At 35.9% G+C, this 16386-nt stretch overlaps 1 protein-coding gene across 1 annotated transcript in view; it reads left to right on the top strand.

The window, feature by feature from the left end:
* Positions 1 to 16386, top strand: part of PRKAA2 (protein kinase AMP-activated catalytic subunit alpha 2) — a 63095-nt gene that overhangs the window by 35159 nt on the left and 11550 nt on the right. The window contains exons 3-6 of the mRNA XM_017543989.1: positions 10763 to 10856; positions 11732 to 11876; positions 13113 to 13200; positions 15292 to 15516. Coding sequence (XP_017399478.1) covers positions 10763 to 10856; positions 11732 to 11876; positions 13113 to 13200; positions 15292 to 15516 — 552 coding nt within the window. The remainder of the gene's footprint in view (positions 1 to 10762; positions 10857 to 11731; positions 11877 to 13112; positions 13201 to 15291; positions 15517 to 16386) is intronic.

Here is a 16386-nt window from a genome sequence, read left to right on the forward strand (position 1 = left end):
GTGATATGGCTCACTGCAAACCCTGTCTCCTGGGCTCATGTGATTCTCCTGACTCAGCCTCCCAAGTAGCTGGGATTACAGGAATATGCCACTACACCCAGCTAATTTTGTGTTTTTAGTAGAGACGGGGTTTCTCCATGTTGATCAGGCTGGTCTTGAACTCCCGACCTCAGGTGATCCGCTCACCTTGGACTCTCAAAGTGCTGGGATTCCATGTCTGAGCCACCGCGCCCAGCCTTCTGGATGTTCACATTCTAAAGTCACTGAGTCATCTGAAGCTAACCTTTTCTCTCTCTTCCACACTTACTCCTCCTCTATTTTGGGGGGACAGGGGAGTGGAAGGGAAGTAAATGAAAATACCATTCATGCAGTTTCCCAAGCCCAAAACTTGGGCATAATATTTAATTTCTTCTTTTCCCTTATTTCTTACACACAATAAATCATTAAGGTCTACACTTCTTTTTCCTAAGCGTCCTCTGAATTTCTCCATTTTTCTTTGCTCTGTCAGGTTACCATCTTTTATTTGTTGTACTTCACTGTTTCCTCTGCTTGGAATACTTTATCCATATCTCCCTCTCCCTAGGCTGCCAATTCCAACTTGTCTAAGTGCAATTACATTTTACCCTTGAACAGTATGGGTTTGGACCACATGGGTCTACTTATATGTGGATTTTATTCCACCTTTGCTGCCCTGAGACAGCAAGACCAACCCCTCTTCTTTCTCTTCCTACTTGGTCTACTCAATATGAAGATGACAAAGATAAAGGCCTTTATGGTGATCCATTTCCACTTAATGTGTATTCAGCATATTTTCTCTTTCTTATGATTTTCCTGATAACATTTTCTTGTCTCTAGCTTATTTTATTATAAGAATACAATATCTAATACATTTAACATGCAATATGTGTTAATTATTTATGTTATCTGTAAGGCTTCTGCTCAACAGTAGGTTATTAGTAATTAAGCTGGGGAGGAGTCAAAAGTTAAACATGGATTTTTGACTGAACAGGGGTTGACACCCAAACCCCCACATTGTCTGAGGATCAACTGTACCCCCGAAAACCTGCTTTACCCAGTAAGACTGGATTAGGCTCTAACTCCTCTGCTCCCAAAGCACTCAATGTTCACCTTTTCCAAAGCCCTTAAAGTGCGTTGTAATAGCACATTTTCTTGTTGGTATTTCCCACAAAACTGAAGTACTTAGGAGCAGGAATTATGGTTTTGTTTTCTTTTATTCAAATTTTTGTTGAGCACCTACTATGGGATGGGTGCTGTTCTAGGCATAGGGGATATAATTGTGAAAGACAAAGTCTCTGTCTTGTGCTTTTTATGTTCTGTACAGTAAGTAAACAAATTAACAAGATCACTTTAGGCAAAGATAAGTGCCATGAAGAGAATGAAACATGGTGCTGTCACAGAGTGTGACTAGGAAGGAAGAAGGGCTAATTTAGATTAGGTATGAAGAAGCCTCACCGAGAAGATAGGTTTGACCTAAGACCTAAAGTATGATAAAGACCTGGACATTTGAAAATCTGGGGACAGAGTATTTTCAAAGCCAGGGGAAGAGCAACGTCCAAGAGGTGAAACAAACTTCAAGTGTCGTAGGCAAAGGAAGATTATGTAATCTCAGGAGTGGAGTGAGAAGAGAAGTAGTTCAGAAATTCAAAGAGCAGGTGGGGACCAGATAATAAAGGGATTTGAAGACCTTGCTGAGAGATTTGATTGTGTTCTAAGTGGGAACTTTTAGAGAGTTGGAGAAGTGACATGATACAAGTATAGTATGGAATGAGTATGGTGGCAGAAGTAGAAGCAGACAGACCATTTGGGAAGCTATTGCTGTACTCTACCTGGGAGATTATGGTGGCTTTAACCAAAGTGGTAATCTAGATTTGTGTTGTGTAATACAGGAGCCACTGGCCACATGTGGCTGTGTAAATTTGAATTAATTAAAATGAAAAATTTAGTTCTGTGGTCACACTAGCCAGATTTGAAGCACGTAATAGCTGCATATGTTTAGTGGCCACTATGTTGGACAGAGCAGATAAAAAAAAAAACATTTCTGTCACTGAAGGACGTTCTATTAAACAGCCCTGGTTTAGATGGAGAGAAATTAATGGATTTGATATGTATTTTGGAGGGAGAACTAATGAATTACTGATGGGTTAGATAAGGGAGGAGAAAGAAAGGAATTTATTTATTTATTTTGGCATAAGCAACTGGGATTTTGAGCTTCGGCTTGAGCAACTAGGTAGTGGTGTCATTTTCTGAGATGGGAAGAATGGAAAAGAAACATTAGAGAGGGGTGAACATGAAGGATACTGTTTTGGCCATGGTAAGCTAAGAATCCCATTAGACATGTAATGGAGATATCATATATTGTCTTTATCTCTCCAGCATCTAGCACAATAGTAGGTATTCAGTAATTACTTGTAGCTCCATATAGAGTTTGAACAAGGTCCTGATGGCTCTAGGAGCCCAAGCAAGAACAAAAGAGTGAAAATGTAAGGAATGTGATATATTGGGAACAAACAGCCTTGTTTGACTGGTTCACAGAGTACATATAAGAAAGTGGAAAAATAAGGCCAGAAAGACAGGTTGTTTGTTGATCCATTCATTTAACGAATGGCACCATTTAAGCACTAGGGATACAGCAGCAGACAAAAAGCCAACAACAAAATCCTTGCTGTAATGAAGGTTGTATTAGTGTGTGGCAGAGGGGCAGTGGGGAAATAGACAATAAATCTCGTATTATATAATATGTCATATATTAGACAGTGAAGAGATGAGGGGATATGCCATGTAGATATCTGTAGGGGGAACGTTACACATGGAGGGAGCAGCAAATACAAAGGAAAGTGGAAATTCCTGCAGGTCAGAGATCAAGGGAGCAGAATGATCTAGGAGGATTAGAGTAAGAGATGAGGTCAGAGACATAAAGCCAAGTTGTGTAGGGCATTATAGGGCATTGTGAGAACTTTGGCTTTTACTCTTGAGTAAGATGGGAAGCCATTGGAAGGCTTTGATGAGAGGTGTGATGTGATCTGACATATGTTTAGACCGTAGCTGAGCAAGAGTTGAAGCAGGGAAACCAATTAGGAGTCAATTGCAGTAATCTGTGTAGATAACGTTGGTTTGAAATAGATCACAGTGTGGAAGTGTTGAGAAGTAAGCGTGTTTTGTATGTACTTTCAAGGTAGAGTCAACAGCATTTGCTAAAAGATAAAATGTGGGTTGTGAGAGGAAAGAAGTTAAGGATGACTCCAAGGCATCTGGCCTCGGCAAAAAAAAAAAAAAAAAAAAAAAAAAACCACGATGGAGTTGCCAGTAACTGAAGTGGAGAAGATTGTAGGAGGAACAGGTTTGAGGTGGGATGTTAGGGGGGTGGTTTCAACAATTTAATTTTGGTTTTATGAAGTTGAAATGCTTAATTAGGCATCCAAGTAGAGATGTAAGTAGGCTGTTGAATATGTGAAATCAGGAGTTCAGGGGAGAGGTATAAGCTAGAGAGAGAAATTTGAAATCCATCAGCAGATAGACTCTATTTAAGATATTTAAAGGCCTAAGACTGGATGAAATCACCAAGGTTATGAATATAGATAAACAAGAAGTCCAAGGACTGAGCACTAAAATACTATGATGCTAACATGTCTGAAACATGAGAAGGAACCAGTAAAGGGAATGAAAATGGTCAGTGAGGTGGGAGGAAAATTAGGAGAATCAGGTATCTTGAAGCCAGGAGAAGAAAGTGTTTTAAGAAAAATCACCGACCGTCCCTTTTACTGGTGAATATTGAGTAAGACAAGAAATGAGAATTAACTGTTTGATTTGGCAATGTGGAGGTTGCTGTTGTCTTTGAAACGAATCATTTCATTGGAATGATGAGGGCAAAAACCTGATATAAAGGGTATAAGAGAGAATATGAGATTAAAAAAAGGGGAGATAATAACCATAGGTAGCAACCAGAAGGGAATGTGGAGTCTAAACAAGGTTTGCTTTTTAAAATGGGAGATACTATAGAATGCTGGTATGCCAAAAGGAGTGATTCAGTCAAGAGGAAGGAATTGATACAAAAGGAAGAGGGGCTAATTATAGAAGCCAAGTCCTTTGGTAAGTGTGGGAGAGAATCCAGTGCATAGCTTGAGGAGTTAGTCTTCGAAAGTATATGACCATAGAGTGGTTGGCAGTGTATAGTGTGGGAAAAGATAATTAGAAATGAGGTGTTCAAATAACTTAAAGGCCATATGTTAAGATAAAGTCTTAAGACTGGATGAGATTACCAAAGATATGAGTATAGATAAACAAGAAGTCCAAGGACTGAACTCTAGACATGTTAACATGTCTGTTTACATGTTTACATCATAGATCATCTATAAGGATATCACTTACCTAAAGCAGTGACAGTAGTAGCAATAGGGAAAAAGACATTAATTCAGAATGAGAGGGAGTTAGTAAGAAGATTGATTGATGACTACAATGTGAAAAGGTATTAGGAGGTATTATCTGATGGCCTGCACTTCAAAGATAATGAGATTTTTGAGGGAGGAAGTTTTGGGTAAGAGTTTCTTTTAGATCAGAATTCATTCATTACTAGACTTTGCAAATTTGCCAGCATTTAACATTTCATTAAATTAATGTGAATTAATGCATCTAGCCTCTGACCAACAATGACTTCTAATGTATCAGAAAAAGAGATACATTATATATTTTGGCTGGATTTATACTACACTACCTAGTCTTTCAAATGAAAACAAAAATTGCAAAAATGAAACTGAAATCTGATCACTCTTAAATCTCTAGATTTAACAGTGGGTTAGAAGTTGTACATTCTGCTGCTATAAAGGAAACAAACAAAACTGATACTTTGGAATTCTCTTTAACACAAGCTAACTGGTTTCTTCAACAACAAAAAAAATAGATGGAGGAGCAACCTATGCATTAGAAGAGACATAGGAGACAAATCAACCAATTACAATATATTGACTGTGTTTGTATCATGAAATCTTCTGATTGGATATTTGATGACATTCATGATTCTTAAAATTTATGCATGATAACAGTATTGCATATTGTACATGCACATGCATACACACATTTTTTAAAGTTACCCTTTAGAGATATGTATGGATTTCTTTACAGAGGAAGTGAAAGCCAAATTCATTGTGAAATGATGGTGTAAAACATGCTTTTACAAAGTTAATAACCAAGGCATTAATTAACTTAGACTCTAGATTGTTATAGAAAATTTTGTTATTCTATATGACCATACATAAATAAGAAAAGCACCGTCAACTCAATAAACATGGGCAAAAGACACAGCATTTTATAAGAAGAAATGTATATGATGTTTTGCAAGTGTTGAAGAATATATGAATTCACCACTTTTCTAAAGATTTTAGCATTGCCAAACTTTCTTTGGAAAGCAGTTGGCATTATCTTTTCAATTGGAACATACACAATAACTGTGACTCAGCAGTTAGACTCACCAGTATGTGTCAAGGAGGAAATCTAGCCATGTAGAAGAATCTTTGTCTTAGTCCATTTTTACATTGCTATAAAAGAATACTGAAGGCTGGGTAATTTATAAAGAAAAGATGTTTAATTGGCCCACAATTCTGCAGGCCATACAGGAAACATGGTGCTGGCTTTTGCTTCTAGTAAGGGTCTCAGGATGCTTACAATCATGGCAGAAGGCAACTGGGAGCCAAGCTGTCACATCGTGAGAGGGGGAACAACAGAGGAAGAAGGAGGAGCCAGCCTCCTTTAAACAACCAGCTCTTTCATGAACTGAGCAAGAACTCACTTATTACTGAGCCAGTAGTGCTAAACCATTCATGAGGCATGGATCTGCACCCATGATCCAATCACCTCCCACCAGTCCCCATGTCCAACATTGGGAATCACATTTCAACGTGAGATTTGGAGGGGACAAACATATAAACCATACCAATGTTCACAGCAGCAAATAGTAGCAAAATTGTAGAAACAACCTACTCTTTAGTGGTAGAGTAGACGAATAAATACAATAGGATATTGTATTTATTAATGGTCAAATCAGATAACTATAGCAAACAAAATATGGATGAATCTCAGTAAAATAACTACTAGAATATTACATAAAGCATGATACCTAGTTTTTAAAGCAAAGACCAGTGTAACATATATATGAGTTATTCTTATATATGAAATATACATATGTAGAGAGAGGGGATACACACACATATGTACCTATATAAATGGTATAAAAGAGGTAGGAAGGAAAAGATAAACGGCATTCAGGATGACAGCTACATTGGGTGAGAAGCAGATTTTCTCCTTGACATGTACTGATGGGATGGGGAATGCAGATCCTTGTATGAATTAGATGGAGCTGTTGTCAAGGTCTTGGCCTTTTGTCTGAGTGATGGGTTTGTCCGTATTACCTTATTAAAAATAGTAATTAAATAAAAGGTTATTCATGGACTACTGAAGACAAGTGTCATGAACCAAGGATGATTGCTACATTTCTATGTAACTGAGTTCTAACTAAAGAAAAATCTTATATGTATGTAGATACATAAATAATATTATAAAATCTTAATAGATTTGACCACCACAAAGGTGTACTCAGGATTGTTGATTTTTGGCTAACTTTAGAAAGATTTCTGTTTTTTTTTTTTTAAATTTTTATATACTGTTTTATGTGGATATTGCCTAAAAATGCATATAACTTGGTCAATTGGAAAATGCATAGGACTTTTCTGAATAATTAATTTTTTACCAATTATAAATGCTGTTTCTGAAAAATTTTAAAAGCACATTAGTTTACTTCTCTGCTGTACTAAGAAAATAACACTGACACGTATGAGTGATACATGATTGAATTTTTTATAATACTTCAATATACTTGTATTTTAGAAAGCACAAGAGATTTGACTTACTCAGGCCAGTCTTAGAACGTAATCTTGGAATTTGCCTTTTCCACTAAATCCTTAATGTGAAACTGTCTTCTTCAGACTTCTTTCTTCTGAGATTTGTTTCCCTTTGCCTCCACCGCATTCTAGCTAGGGATAGAGACAAAGGGAAATTTTATTGGTTGAAGTTTTGCTATAATGTTGGTATGACTTTTCAGTTTCAGATTACTCTGGTTTTGGCTCCAAGCACTCACGTTATTTAAAAGTGCTAATCTGTGCATTTACTTAAATACCTACTTTGTTTTAGGTACTTTGCTAAGTACATATTCATTAATCAAATTATTGTAATAATAAAGACATACAATTACAAACTGAGGTGCGTATTTTGAAGCTCAGGAAAACGGATCTGTGAGTGCAAAAAGGCACCTCACCTGGACTTAGGAAGTGACTTTTAAGCTGAGATCTAATCAGGGTTTGGGTCATAGTATAGGATTCAGGTCAGTGAAAACAGCTTATACAAAGGAGCTGTAGCAAGAGGAGGTACAGCATGACTAACATTGAAAAAAGTAGTATGACTCAGTGTTGTGACTCAAAGGTAAGACCAAACAATAGAGATGGCAAGGGCCTGATTTATTCAGGACCTAAGAGCAATGGGAAACCTCTGAGAATCCTAAATTGGGAGGCTACTGGAGATCATATTTGTATTTGAAGAGACTGTTTATTTAATGTCTGTCTTTCTGGCTAAACTGTAAGCTTCACAAGTAAAGGCACCTGCTTTTGATCTCACCAAGTACAATACATGTAGGTACTCAATAAATGTTCTATCACCATATAATGGCTCAGTGTCTGGTAGACAGTAAGTGCTTAGTAATATTACAGTTTTCATTGTTCTAGACTGGCCTTTAGTGTAAGACAGTGACTGCTAAGGATTTAGAAGTTTCATAAAATAATTTCTTCCAAGAATATCGATTGAAGACCCGTGATATACTCAGAAATGACAGCCAAATTTATTTATTAGAATGTTATCACTTCTTTTCTTTTGTGCCCCAGCTAGGATGTACAGAGCACAGAAATGATTGAGAATTGTTACTAAATCAAACCAGCCTACAGTGAGGTGCGATAGCAGATGCACCTGCCCTACACTATTCAGTTTACATGATCACTTTGATGCCTGTAAAGATAGCTTTTATAAAACTACGAAAGCCTACACACACACACATACACACACACACACACACACACACACACACACAGACACACACACACTATTTCTTCTAGAGTTCTCGGTATAATTACCTTTCCAAAGTTCATTTGAAGTAATCTAAATTATTCTTTAGTTATATTCATTTATTTTATATAAATTAGGATATCTTGCCATGTTTCTTCCCAAAGACTAATGATTGCTATTAAAAATACTTCTTCTGGATGGGTGCAGTGGTTCACGCCTGTAATCTCAGCACTTTGGGAGGCTGAGGCAGGTGGATCACGAGGTGAGGAGTTCGAGACCACCCTGGCCAATGTGGTGAAACCCTGTCTCTACTAAAGATACAAAAAATTAGCAGGGGTGTGGTGGGGCGTGCCTTTAATCTCAGCTACTCAGGAGGCTGAGGCAAGAGAATTACTTGAACCTGGGAGGCAGAGGTTGCAGTGAGCCGAAGTCGCACCATTGCACTCCAGCCCTCAAAAAAAAAAAAAAAAGAATATATATTTTCATTCTGAAAAATTATAATTATTTTCAGTATTATAGCTGTAATACTTTGCTTTTTTCATGCATTTAATTTATACATGATATGTGCTCTCTTAAAATATATAGTTATATTACCAACTTTCTGGCCAATTTCCTCCTCCTCTTTATTGGGAAGTAGTAACAAGGCCCATGAACTAGCACATACCAGCATCTGTGTACATTAATAAAAGGTGCCCCATCTGGCTGGACAAATTATCAAAAGGCTGTCCTGTATCTGACACATCCTATGTCATGACACACTACTTGAAGGAGAGCATCAGCTCCTATCTGGGCCTTCTGCTGGGGCCCTTTAAGCCATGCAAAAATGACACAGCTATATAGTTTGTGGCCCTAAGTAGTAACTAATTATAAATTAGATACTGCTCATAATCAACTAGATGATAGATAAACCTTTATAGACAAACAACTTATTTAAAAAGTAGAATAATTGTTCATTTATATAAATATCTAATGCAACCTTAAGTTAAAACATTAATATTATAGGCCGGGTACAGTGGCTTATGCCTTTAATCCCAGAACTTTGGGAGGCCAAGGCGGGCAGATCACTTGAGGTCAGGAGTTTGAGACCAGCCTGGCCAACATGGCGAAACCCCGTCTCTATTAAAAATATAAAAATTAGCCGGGCATGGCGATCCATGCCTATAATCCCAGTTACTTGGAAGGTTGAGACAGGAAAATCGCTTGAACCCAGGAGGTGGAGGTTGCCATGAGCTAAGAACTTGCCACTGCACTCCAGCCTGGGTGGCAGGGCGAGAGTCTGTTTCAAAATTAAATAAAACTTAGTATTATATTTAATTTTAAAGTCTTTAAAACTTGGTTTGGTAAAATTGTGTGTAGGGGTATAAGTTGTAGTTTTTGGGAAAATATTTTATTTTACCAAATAAAGCTACATTTAAAAATTATTTCTTAATATGCCCAGCTTTGGGTACCTAGAAACACAGACAGACACACACACAGAGTTAATTTTCATGAGAGAAATTAACATTTACAAAAGTAAAGCTGTGAGACCCCATGTATGTTTTATTAGCTTCAACAATAGTCAATTCATTGTTTTGTCTGCTTCCCTCCCATTTCCCCTACACCACATTATTTTGAAGTAAATCTCAACATTATCTTTTTAATCTGTAAACATTTCAGTAGCTACTCTAGAAAATACTTTTTACATTCTAAATAACATAAACATAGCATCATTATCACATCTTAATTAAAATAATTAACAACATTATCCACCACCTAATCAGCATGTAGACTTTCCTGATTATTTCATAAATGGTTTTTAAAGTTGGTTTGAATAAGAATCAAAATAAGTCTATATAGTATAATTGGTCAAATTGTCTCTTGAGTTACTTTTAACATATAGTTTATCCTTTCCCTTTTTTTCTTGCATTTTGTTTGTTGAAGAAATGGTCATTTTTCACTTTCTGGATTTTGCTGAATATATCTCTGTAGTACCATTTTACATGTCCAGGAAAAAATATATATGATATCTACATGTTTCACAGAAATGAGGTCTTGCTATGTTGCCCAGGCTGGTAAAATACTGACTTTAGAGGATATGTTCCACTGAACTGCCAACGTGATGCCTATGCTTTTCAAAATCTGTTCCAGAAAATCATGTTGAAGATCAGTTATTTTCTTTTCTTGGCACTTTCATGTATGTTCTGTTTTAGTTTGTTTTACTGTCAATTCCCCGAAACGTTGCCCTGACCTCAAGTGATCCTCCCACCTCGGCCTTCCAAAGTGCTGGGATTAAAGGGATGAGCCACCATGTCTGGCCCAAGTATATTTTCTACTTATCTTTAAATATGTGATACCTCATCTTCTTTGCCTGTAAACAAATTTTGTTTAAATGGAAAAATTAATGCTTAACTTAGTTGTTCAGAGGGAAAGATTTCAAAAATTAGTAAACATGAAAGGGAGGATCTGAAGGAATGGCCATGAGCCTCAAGAAGTAGAATAATTTTGTAATGCTCCATGTTTATAGCTCTATGATTATTTTGATAATATAAGTCATCTTAAAGTATTATAAAACATTGAAATATAAAATTGTAGCCAGAGTAGAAATGCCCGGTTGATTTTGGTCAAAGTGACATATTTTGTTAATTTTTTTTTATTAACCAAAAAGATACCAGGTGATCAGCACTCCAACAGATTTTTTTATGGTAATGGAATATGTGTCTGGAGGCGAATTATTTGACTACATCTGTAAGCATGGACGGGTGAGTAACATACTATCTGGTACACTAAACCTCTAATAAGGAGGAAAATATTGGGAAATAGCACACTGCAAAGATTTCGTCAAGGTTAAAGTTGTTTCTATAATAGTGCTCAACTAAACATATACAGTGTTAGACAAAATTTCTTGTATACCTTTTGAAATACTGATTTTAGAAAACATGTTCCACTTAATTGCCAACATGATGCTGATGCATTTCAAAATGTGTTTCATAAAATCATGTTGAGGATCAGTTATTTCCTTTTCTTAGCACTTTCACGTATGTTCTGTTTTAGTTTGTTTTACTGTCAGTTCCCCAAAACATTGTGCACATTTAATGATATTAATTGAAATTTAAATATTACTGCTTAGCAATAAAGAAAAACTCGTCTGTTGACATGTTGAGCTTTGACAAGCTTTTGGTTGGATGTTTTGTCTGATTTGTTGAGAATTCCAACATAATTCTAGCTCGCTTAATTTTATTTAGCTTGATTATGAAATTAAAACTCTTGTTAAATAGATGTCCAAAATATTATTATTATTGTTATTATTATTATTATTTTGAGACAGAGCCTGACTCTGTTGCCCAGGCTGGAGTGCAGTGGTGTAATCTAGGCTCACTGCAACCTCCACCTCCCAGGTGCAAGCAGTTCTGTCTCAGCCTCTCCAGTAGCTGGGACCATAGGCACATGCCACCATGCCCGGCTGAATTTTATGTTTTTAGTAGTGATGGGGTTTCACCACATTGGTCAGACTAGTCTCAAATTCCTGACCTCAGGTGATTCACCTGCCTCAGCCTCCCAGAATGTTGGGATTACAGGCATGAGCCACCTCGCCCAGCCCCAGATATTTTAATGCAGTTTCTTTCATGCTTGATAGGTTGAAGAGATGGAAGCCAGGCGGCTCTTTCAGCAGATTCTGTCTGCTGTGGATTACTGTCATAGGCATATGGTTGTTCACCGAGACCTGAAACCAGAGAATGTCCTGTTGGATGCACATATGAATGCCAAGATAGCTGATTTTGGTATGTAACTCCAAGGTTGTTTAGGAATATACTAGCTACCTTTTAAAGCATGTCAATAACAACTTATAGAACTAAGAACTTTCCATTTCAAACTTGTGCATCCTGTACCATGTAACGGGATTAGTTGAAATTTCCTTTGTAGCTTTTTCTGTTCATTTAAATACACTTTAAAAATGTGGATACCTCTAGAGAAGTTAGAAGGCTGTCATCAAGATAAATTCATTCAATCTACATTTTCTCCTAGGAAAATGATGCATAACTGTTTTGTTTTGTTTTGTTTTTGAAGAGAAGGGAGGAGTCCCAAACTTCTTTGGAAAATCTCATGAAATTATGAGCACTTTCTCTGATGAATGCATATAAACAGAGGTACCTGAAAGTTTGCATGTAGTTTTGGAAAAAATCCCTTCTGAATTGATCCACAAAGAAGTCCTTAGGGTAACATAACTTAATTAGAGCTTAGTTTTTGTCAGGGGTAAAAGGTACATAAAATGTGATTTTTATACTTCAAACACTTTTTGGGTTAAACATACCTGGAAAGGATGCCTTAATAGGGTATTTGAGAAAAAGATTAGGAAGTGAGAGATTAGAAAGATAGTCAGGTGCTGGCTAGTGCTACCTATTGTGGTCTTTACCTTGTCTTTAATCTAAAAACTAGGAAACTACTACTGTAGTTTCTCTTCCTTCTCTAAATCATGAAATTCATTTAGTGTTATCGCTCAACTAGATTTTTGGTTCAATAGATTATATTTTCTATGTTGAATTAAATATTTCTAAATTAAAAACTTTTGGAACATAATCTCTTTATGAGTTGGAGGCCATCTGGTTTCTAATTATAGAATTTAAAGAGGCTTTTGAAAGTGTAGAACAAAAAAGTAGTAGTTTCTGTTTTATTCTTTCAACTATGGAAATAGATAAATAATATTTTGATGTTTTCATGTTTGGGAAAGTTAATGTGCTTCAGAATAACCTAATCTGTGAAGGGAATCAACATTTTTATTTGGAAAAGAAATTTAGTTTCACTCATACGTGAGATGTTCTTTAGCTTTTTTGTTATAGTGTAAGCACTCTGAGATAATCTGCTTCAGTCAAATGCTTTCCACTGCCTTTTTTAAAAAAATAAAATAACTAATAAACGATGTGTGGATGGTTAAGGACTTGAAATTTTGCTCCTGTTTATATGACTTTCTTTACTTTTAAAAAAATCTAGCACCAGATAAACATTACTTTTATTTTTAGGATTATCTAATATGATGTCAGATGGTGAATTTCTAAGAACTAGTTGTGGATCTCCAAATTATGCGGCACCTGAAGTCATCTCAGGCAGGTAATAATCAGTGAAGTGTAAACTTTTTGTAATCTTGTGTTCACTCTGATAACATTTCATTATAATATATTCTCTTTGGAAGGTAAGATTTTAAAATGGTAGAACTGAATTGTTCATTTATTTTTCAATTGTTGAAGGGATAATGGTTATATTAAAAAATTTTAAACATTTCATTTAGATATCATTATAAATATACCTATGAAGTTTTCCCCATTGAAAAATAACTGAAGTACACCCTGATTTAACATCTCTTTTATTTTAGAAAAGTACAGATAAGAAAGTAAGAATTTACAAAATATAAGCTAGTGTCATTATTTATTTATTAGATACAGTTCTTTAACTTGCATATTTTTCAAAATGTATACAGCATTGTTTTATATTTTGTCTTTGGAAGAATGAGACTTTGGGGGACAATATTGTTTCATGAAATTAAACTACACAAGTAGAAATTGTGTAATTACTCATATAACTTATTCATTGGTACATTATAAAAATGTTTATACAGATTGCAATGGTAATCTCAAGTCTTTCTACAGTGATCAATGTGTGATTTTTAAAAGTTAACAGAATCCTATGAGAGAAAATATGGTAAAAGTATTATTGCAAATAGCAGATCCAGTATTATCTTAGTCCATTTGGCCTGCTGTAAGAAAAATACGATAACGTTGATGGCTTATAAACAACAGAAATTTATTTGTCACAGTTCTGAAAGCTGTGAAGTCCAAGATCAAGGTACCATCAGATTTGGTATCTGGGTGAGGGTCTGCTTCCTGATAGACTACTGTATGCTCACTGTAACTTCACATGGTGAAAGGGAGAGGGGATCTCTCTGGGGTTGCTCTTACAAGGGCACCAATCCCATTCATGAGAACTCTGCGCTAGTGACCTAATCACACCCCTAAAGCTCCCACCTCCTAATACTATCCCCTTGGGGGTTAGGATTTCAACACTTGAATTTTGGGAGGCTGTAAGCATTCAGTCCATTGCAAAGAGTTTGAACAATACAGCAAATGATGTAAACAATTGCCATTTTTATGTAAACATTATATCCTTTTTATTGGAATAGTAGAGATTTACTTTGTTACCCCAGACCCAGGTTTGAGTTTGATAATATGCTGTCATGAGAATTGTAATGCTGTAGAAAGGTAAGAGGAAAAAAAGGAATAACACTATAAGCATAAGTTATCTGGATCAAAGCTAATTTTAGTCATATGAGCTAGGAAGTGATGAGAGTGCAAGTGGTAAATACGCAGGATAATGTGATACAGGATAAATACTGTCTACACAGTACTAATTAAGTACTTTAATGTTTAATTTTTTTTTTTTTTTTTTTTTTAGACAGAATACTCTCTCTAGGCAACTGATATTATTATTATTATTATTGGGACAGAGTCTATCTTTGTCACCCAGGCTAGAGTGCAGTGGACAATCTTATCTCACTGGCTCCTCCCAGGCTCAGGTGATCCTCCCACCTCAGCCTCCTGAGTAGCTGGAACTACAAGTGTTCACCACCATCCCTGGCTACATTTTATATTTTAAGTAAAAACAGGGTTTCACCATGTTGCCCAGGCTGGCCTCAAACTCCTAGCCTCAAGCAATCCACCCACCTCAGCCTCCCAAAGTGCTAGAATTACAGGTGTGAGCTACAGTGACTGGCCTTAAATATTCTTTAAAGCTGTACCAGGGCTAAAAATTCTATTATATGTATATTTTCTTGTAATAGTTCTTTAAGAAAAAAATTTAACCTATACACTATAGTATTTTTTCAAGTTTATGGTCATCTGCTTTTGTTTCCCTCAAAAATCAACCACAGAAAGTGTTATATTTTTTAATTAGTATGTTTCAGTTAAATGAATTTGTGACAAATAAAAATACCCTATTCACTTGGCAGACTTGAATAGTAATTGGCTAGACTAATTATTCTCTTTGAGGAGCAACGATTGAATATTGGGGAGTGGCCATGGACTTCAATAAAGACCTTGGAAATGAATATGTACTGAAGGTAGACTACGTATATATACAAGTAGGATACATATAGAGAGCAATAGTGATACTTGCATTTTAGGTTTGTGTTGTCATCTTTTTTCTTAGATTGTATGCGGGTCCTGAAGTTGATATCTGGAGCTGTGGTGTTATCTTGTATGCCCTTCTTTGTGGCACCCTCCCATTTGATGATGAGCATGTACCTACGTTATTTAAGAAGATCCGAGGTGGTGTCTTTTATATCCCAGAATATCTCAATCGTTCTGTCGCCACTCTCCTGATGCATATGCTTCAGGTTGACCCACTGAAACGAGCAACTATCAAAGACATAAGGTGATTATTCTTTTTGTTTCTTTTACGTATATTTTCTCATAGGAATAATAATGATGTTAATTGAATGATTCTCCTAACGTCTCATTTCCTGCCCTCGCCACCTCACCCCTAGCCAACGAAGAGAAGGGGAAATACCAGTGCTTCAGCCACGTTGAACTTGTCCTTGTTTCTTAAACCTAACATAGATTTTATGTCTTCATATCTTTGTTTATATTATTCTCTTTGCCTTGATGCCTTTTCTGTTTTCTTTTTTGACCTGATAGACTTCCATTCATTCGTTAACGTTCCACAGGTGCATTCATTTCTATTTTATCAACATTTTGTTCATGCTTTTCTTATTTAATTCTCATCCTGTAACTAGTTGTTTCTCAGTGTGTCTTTTTTTCTCTCTTAAATTATGATATTAGGTTAAAGAGTGTATCTTATTCATCTTTGCCTATACAATGCTAAAAGACCTGGAAATACGGTATGTTTAGAAATTGCCTGAAAAATTTTCAAATGGATAAATAGAGTGAGATTTATGTATTTTACATATGGTTAAAAACATAAAGCATAAAAAGTTTTGCTAAGTTTTTGAATTCAATAGCTGCTAGTGGGCTTACTGTGAAGGCTCTTGTGTCACGTGAGAAACTTTGGAAAGTGCCATTGCTAATGCACCTATGAATATGACCTTTGTATATCACATACCTTTGTATAGTAGCAAGATGATTCATTGCATTCTGCTTATTACTTATCAAGGCATGTTTCTTAGAGGTTTTTTGTTCTTAGCTAAGATTTCATCCATGTTTGTTTACAAACACATTCTTTTGACATCTTTCCAGAACTCTTCCTCTTTTCATTAGCCAGCAATGACTTTTTTTTTTTTTTTTT

The sequence above is a fragment of the Cebus imitator genome, unplaced genomic scaffold, assembly GCF_001604975.1.
Source record: "Cebus imitator isolate Cc_AM_T3 unplaced genomic scaffold, Cebus_imitator-1.0 Scaffold163, whole genome shotgun sequence".
In the NCBI taxonomy this organism is placed as follows: Eukaryota; Metazoa; Chordata; class Mammalia; order Primates; family Cebidae; genus Cebus; species Cebus imitator.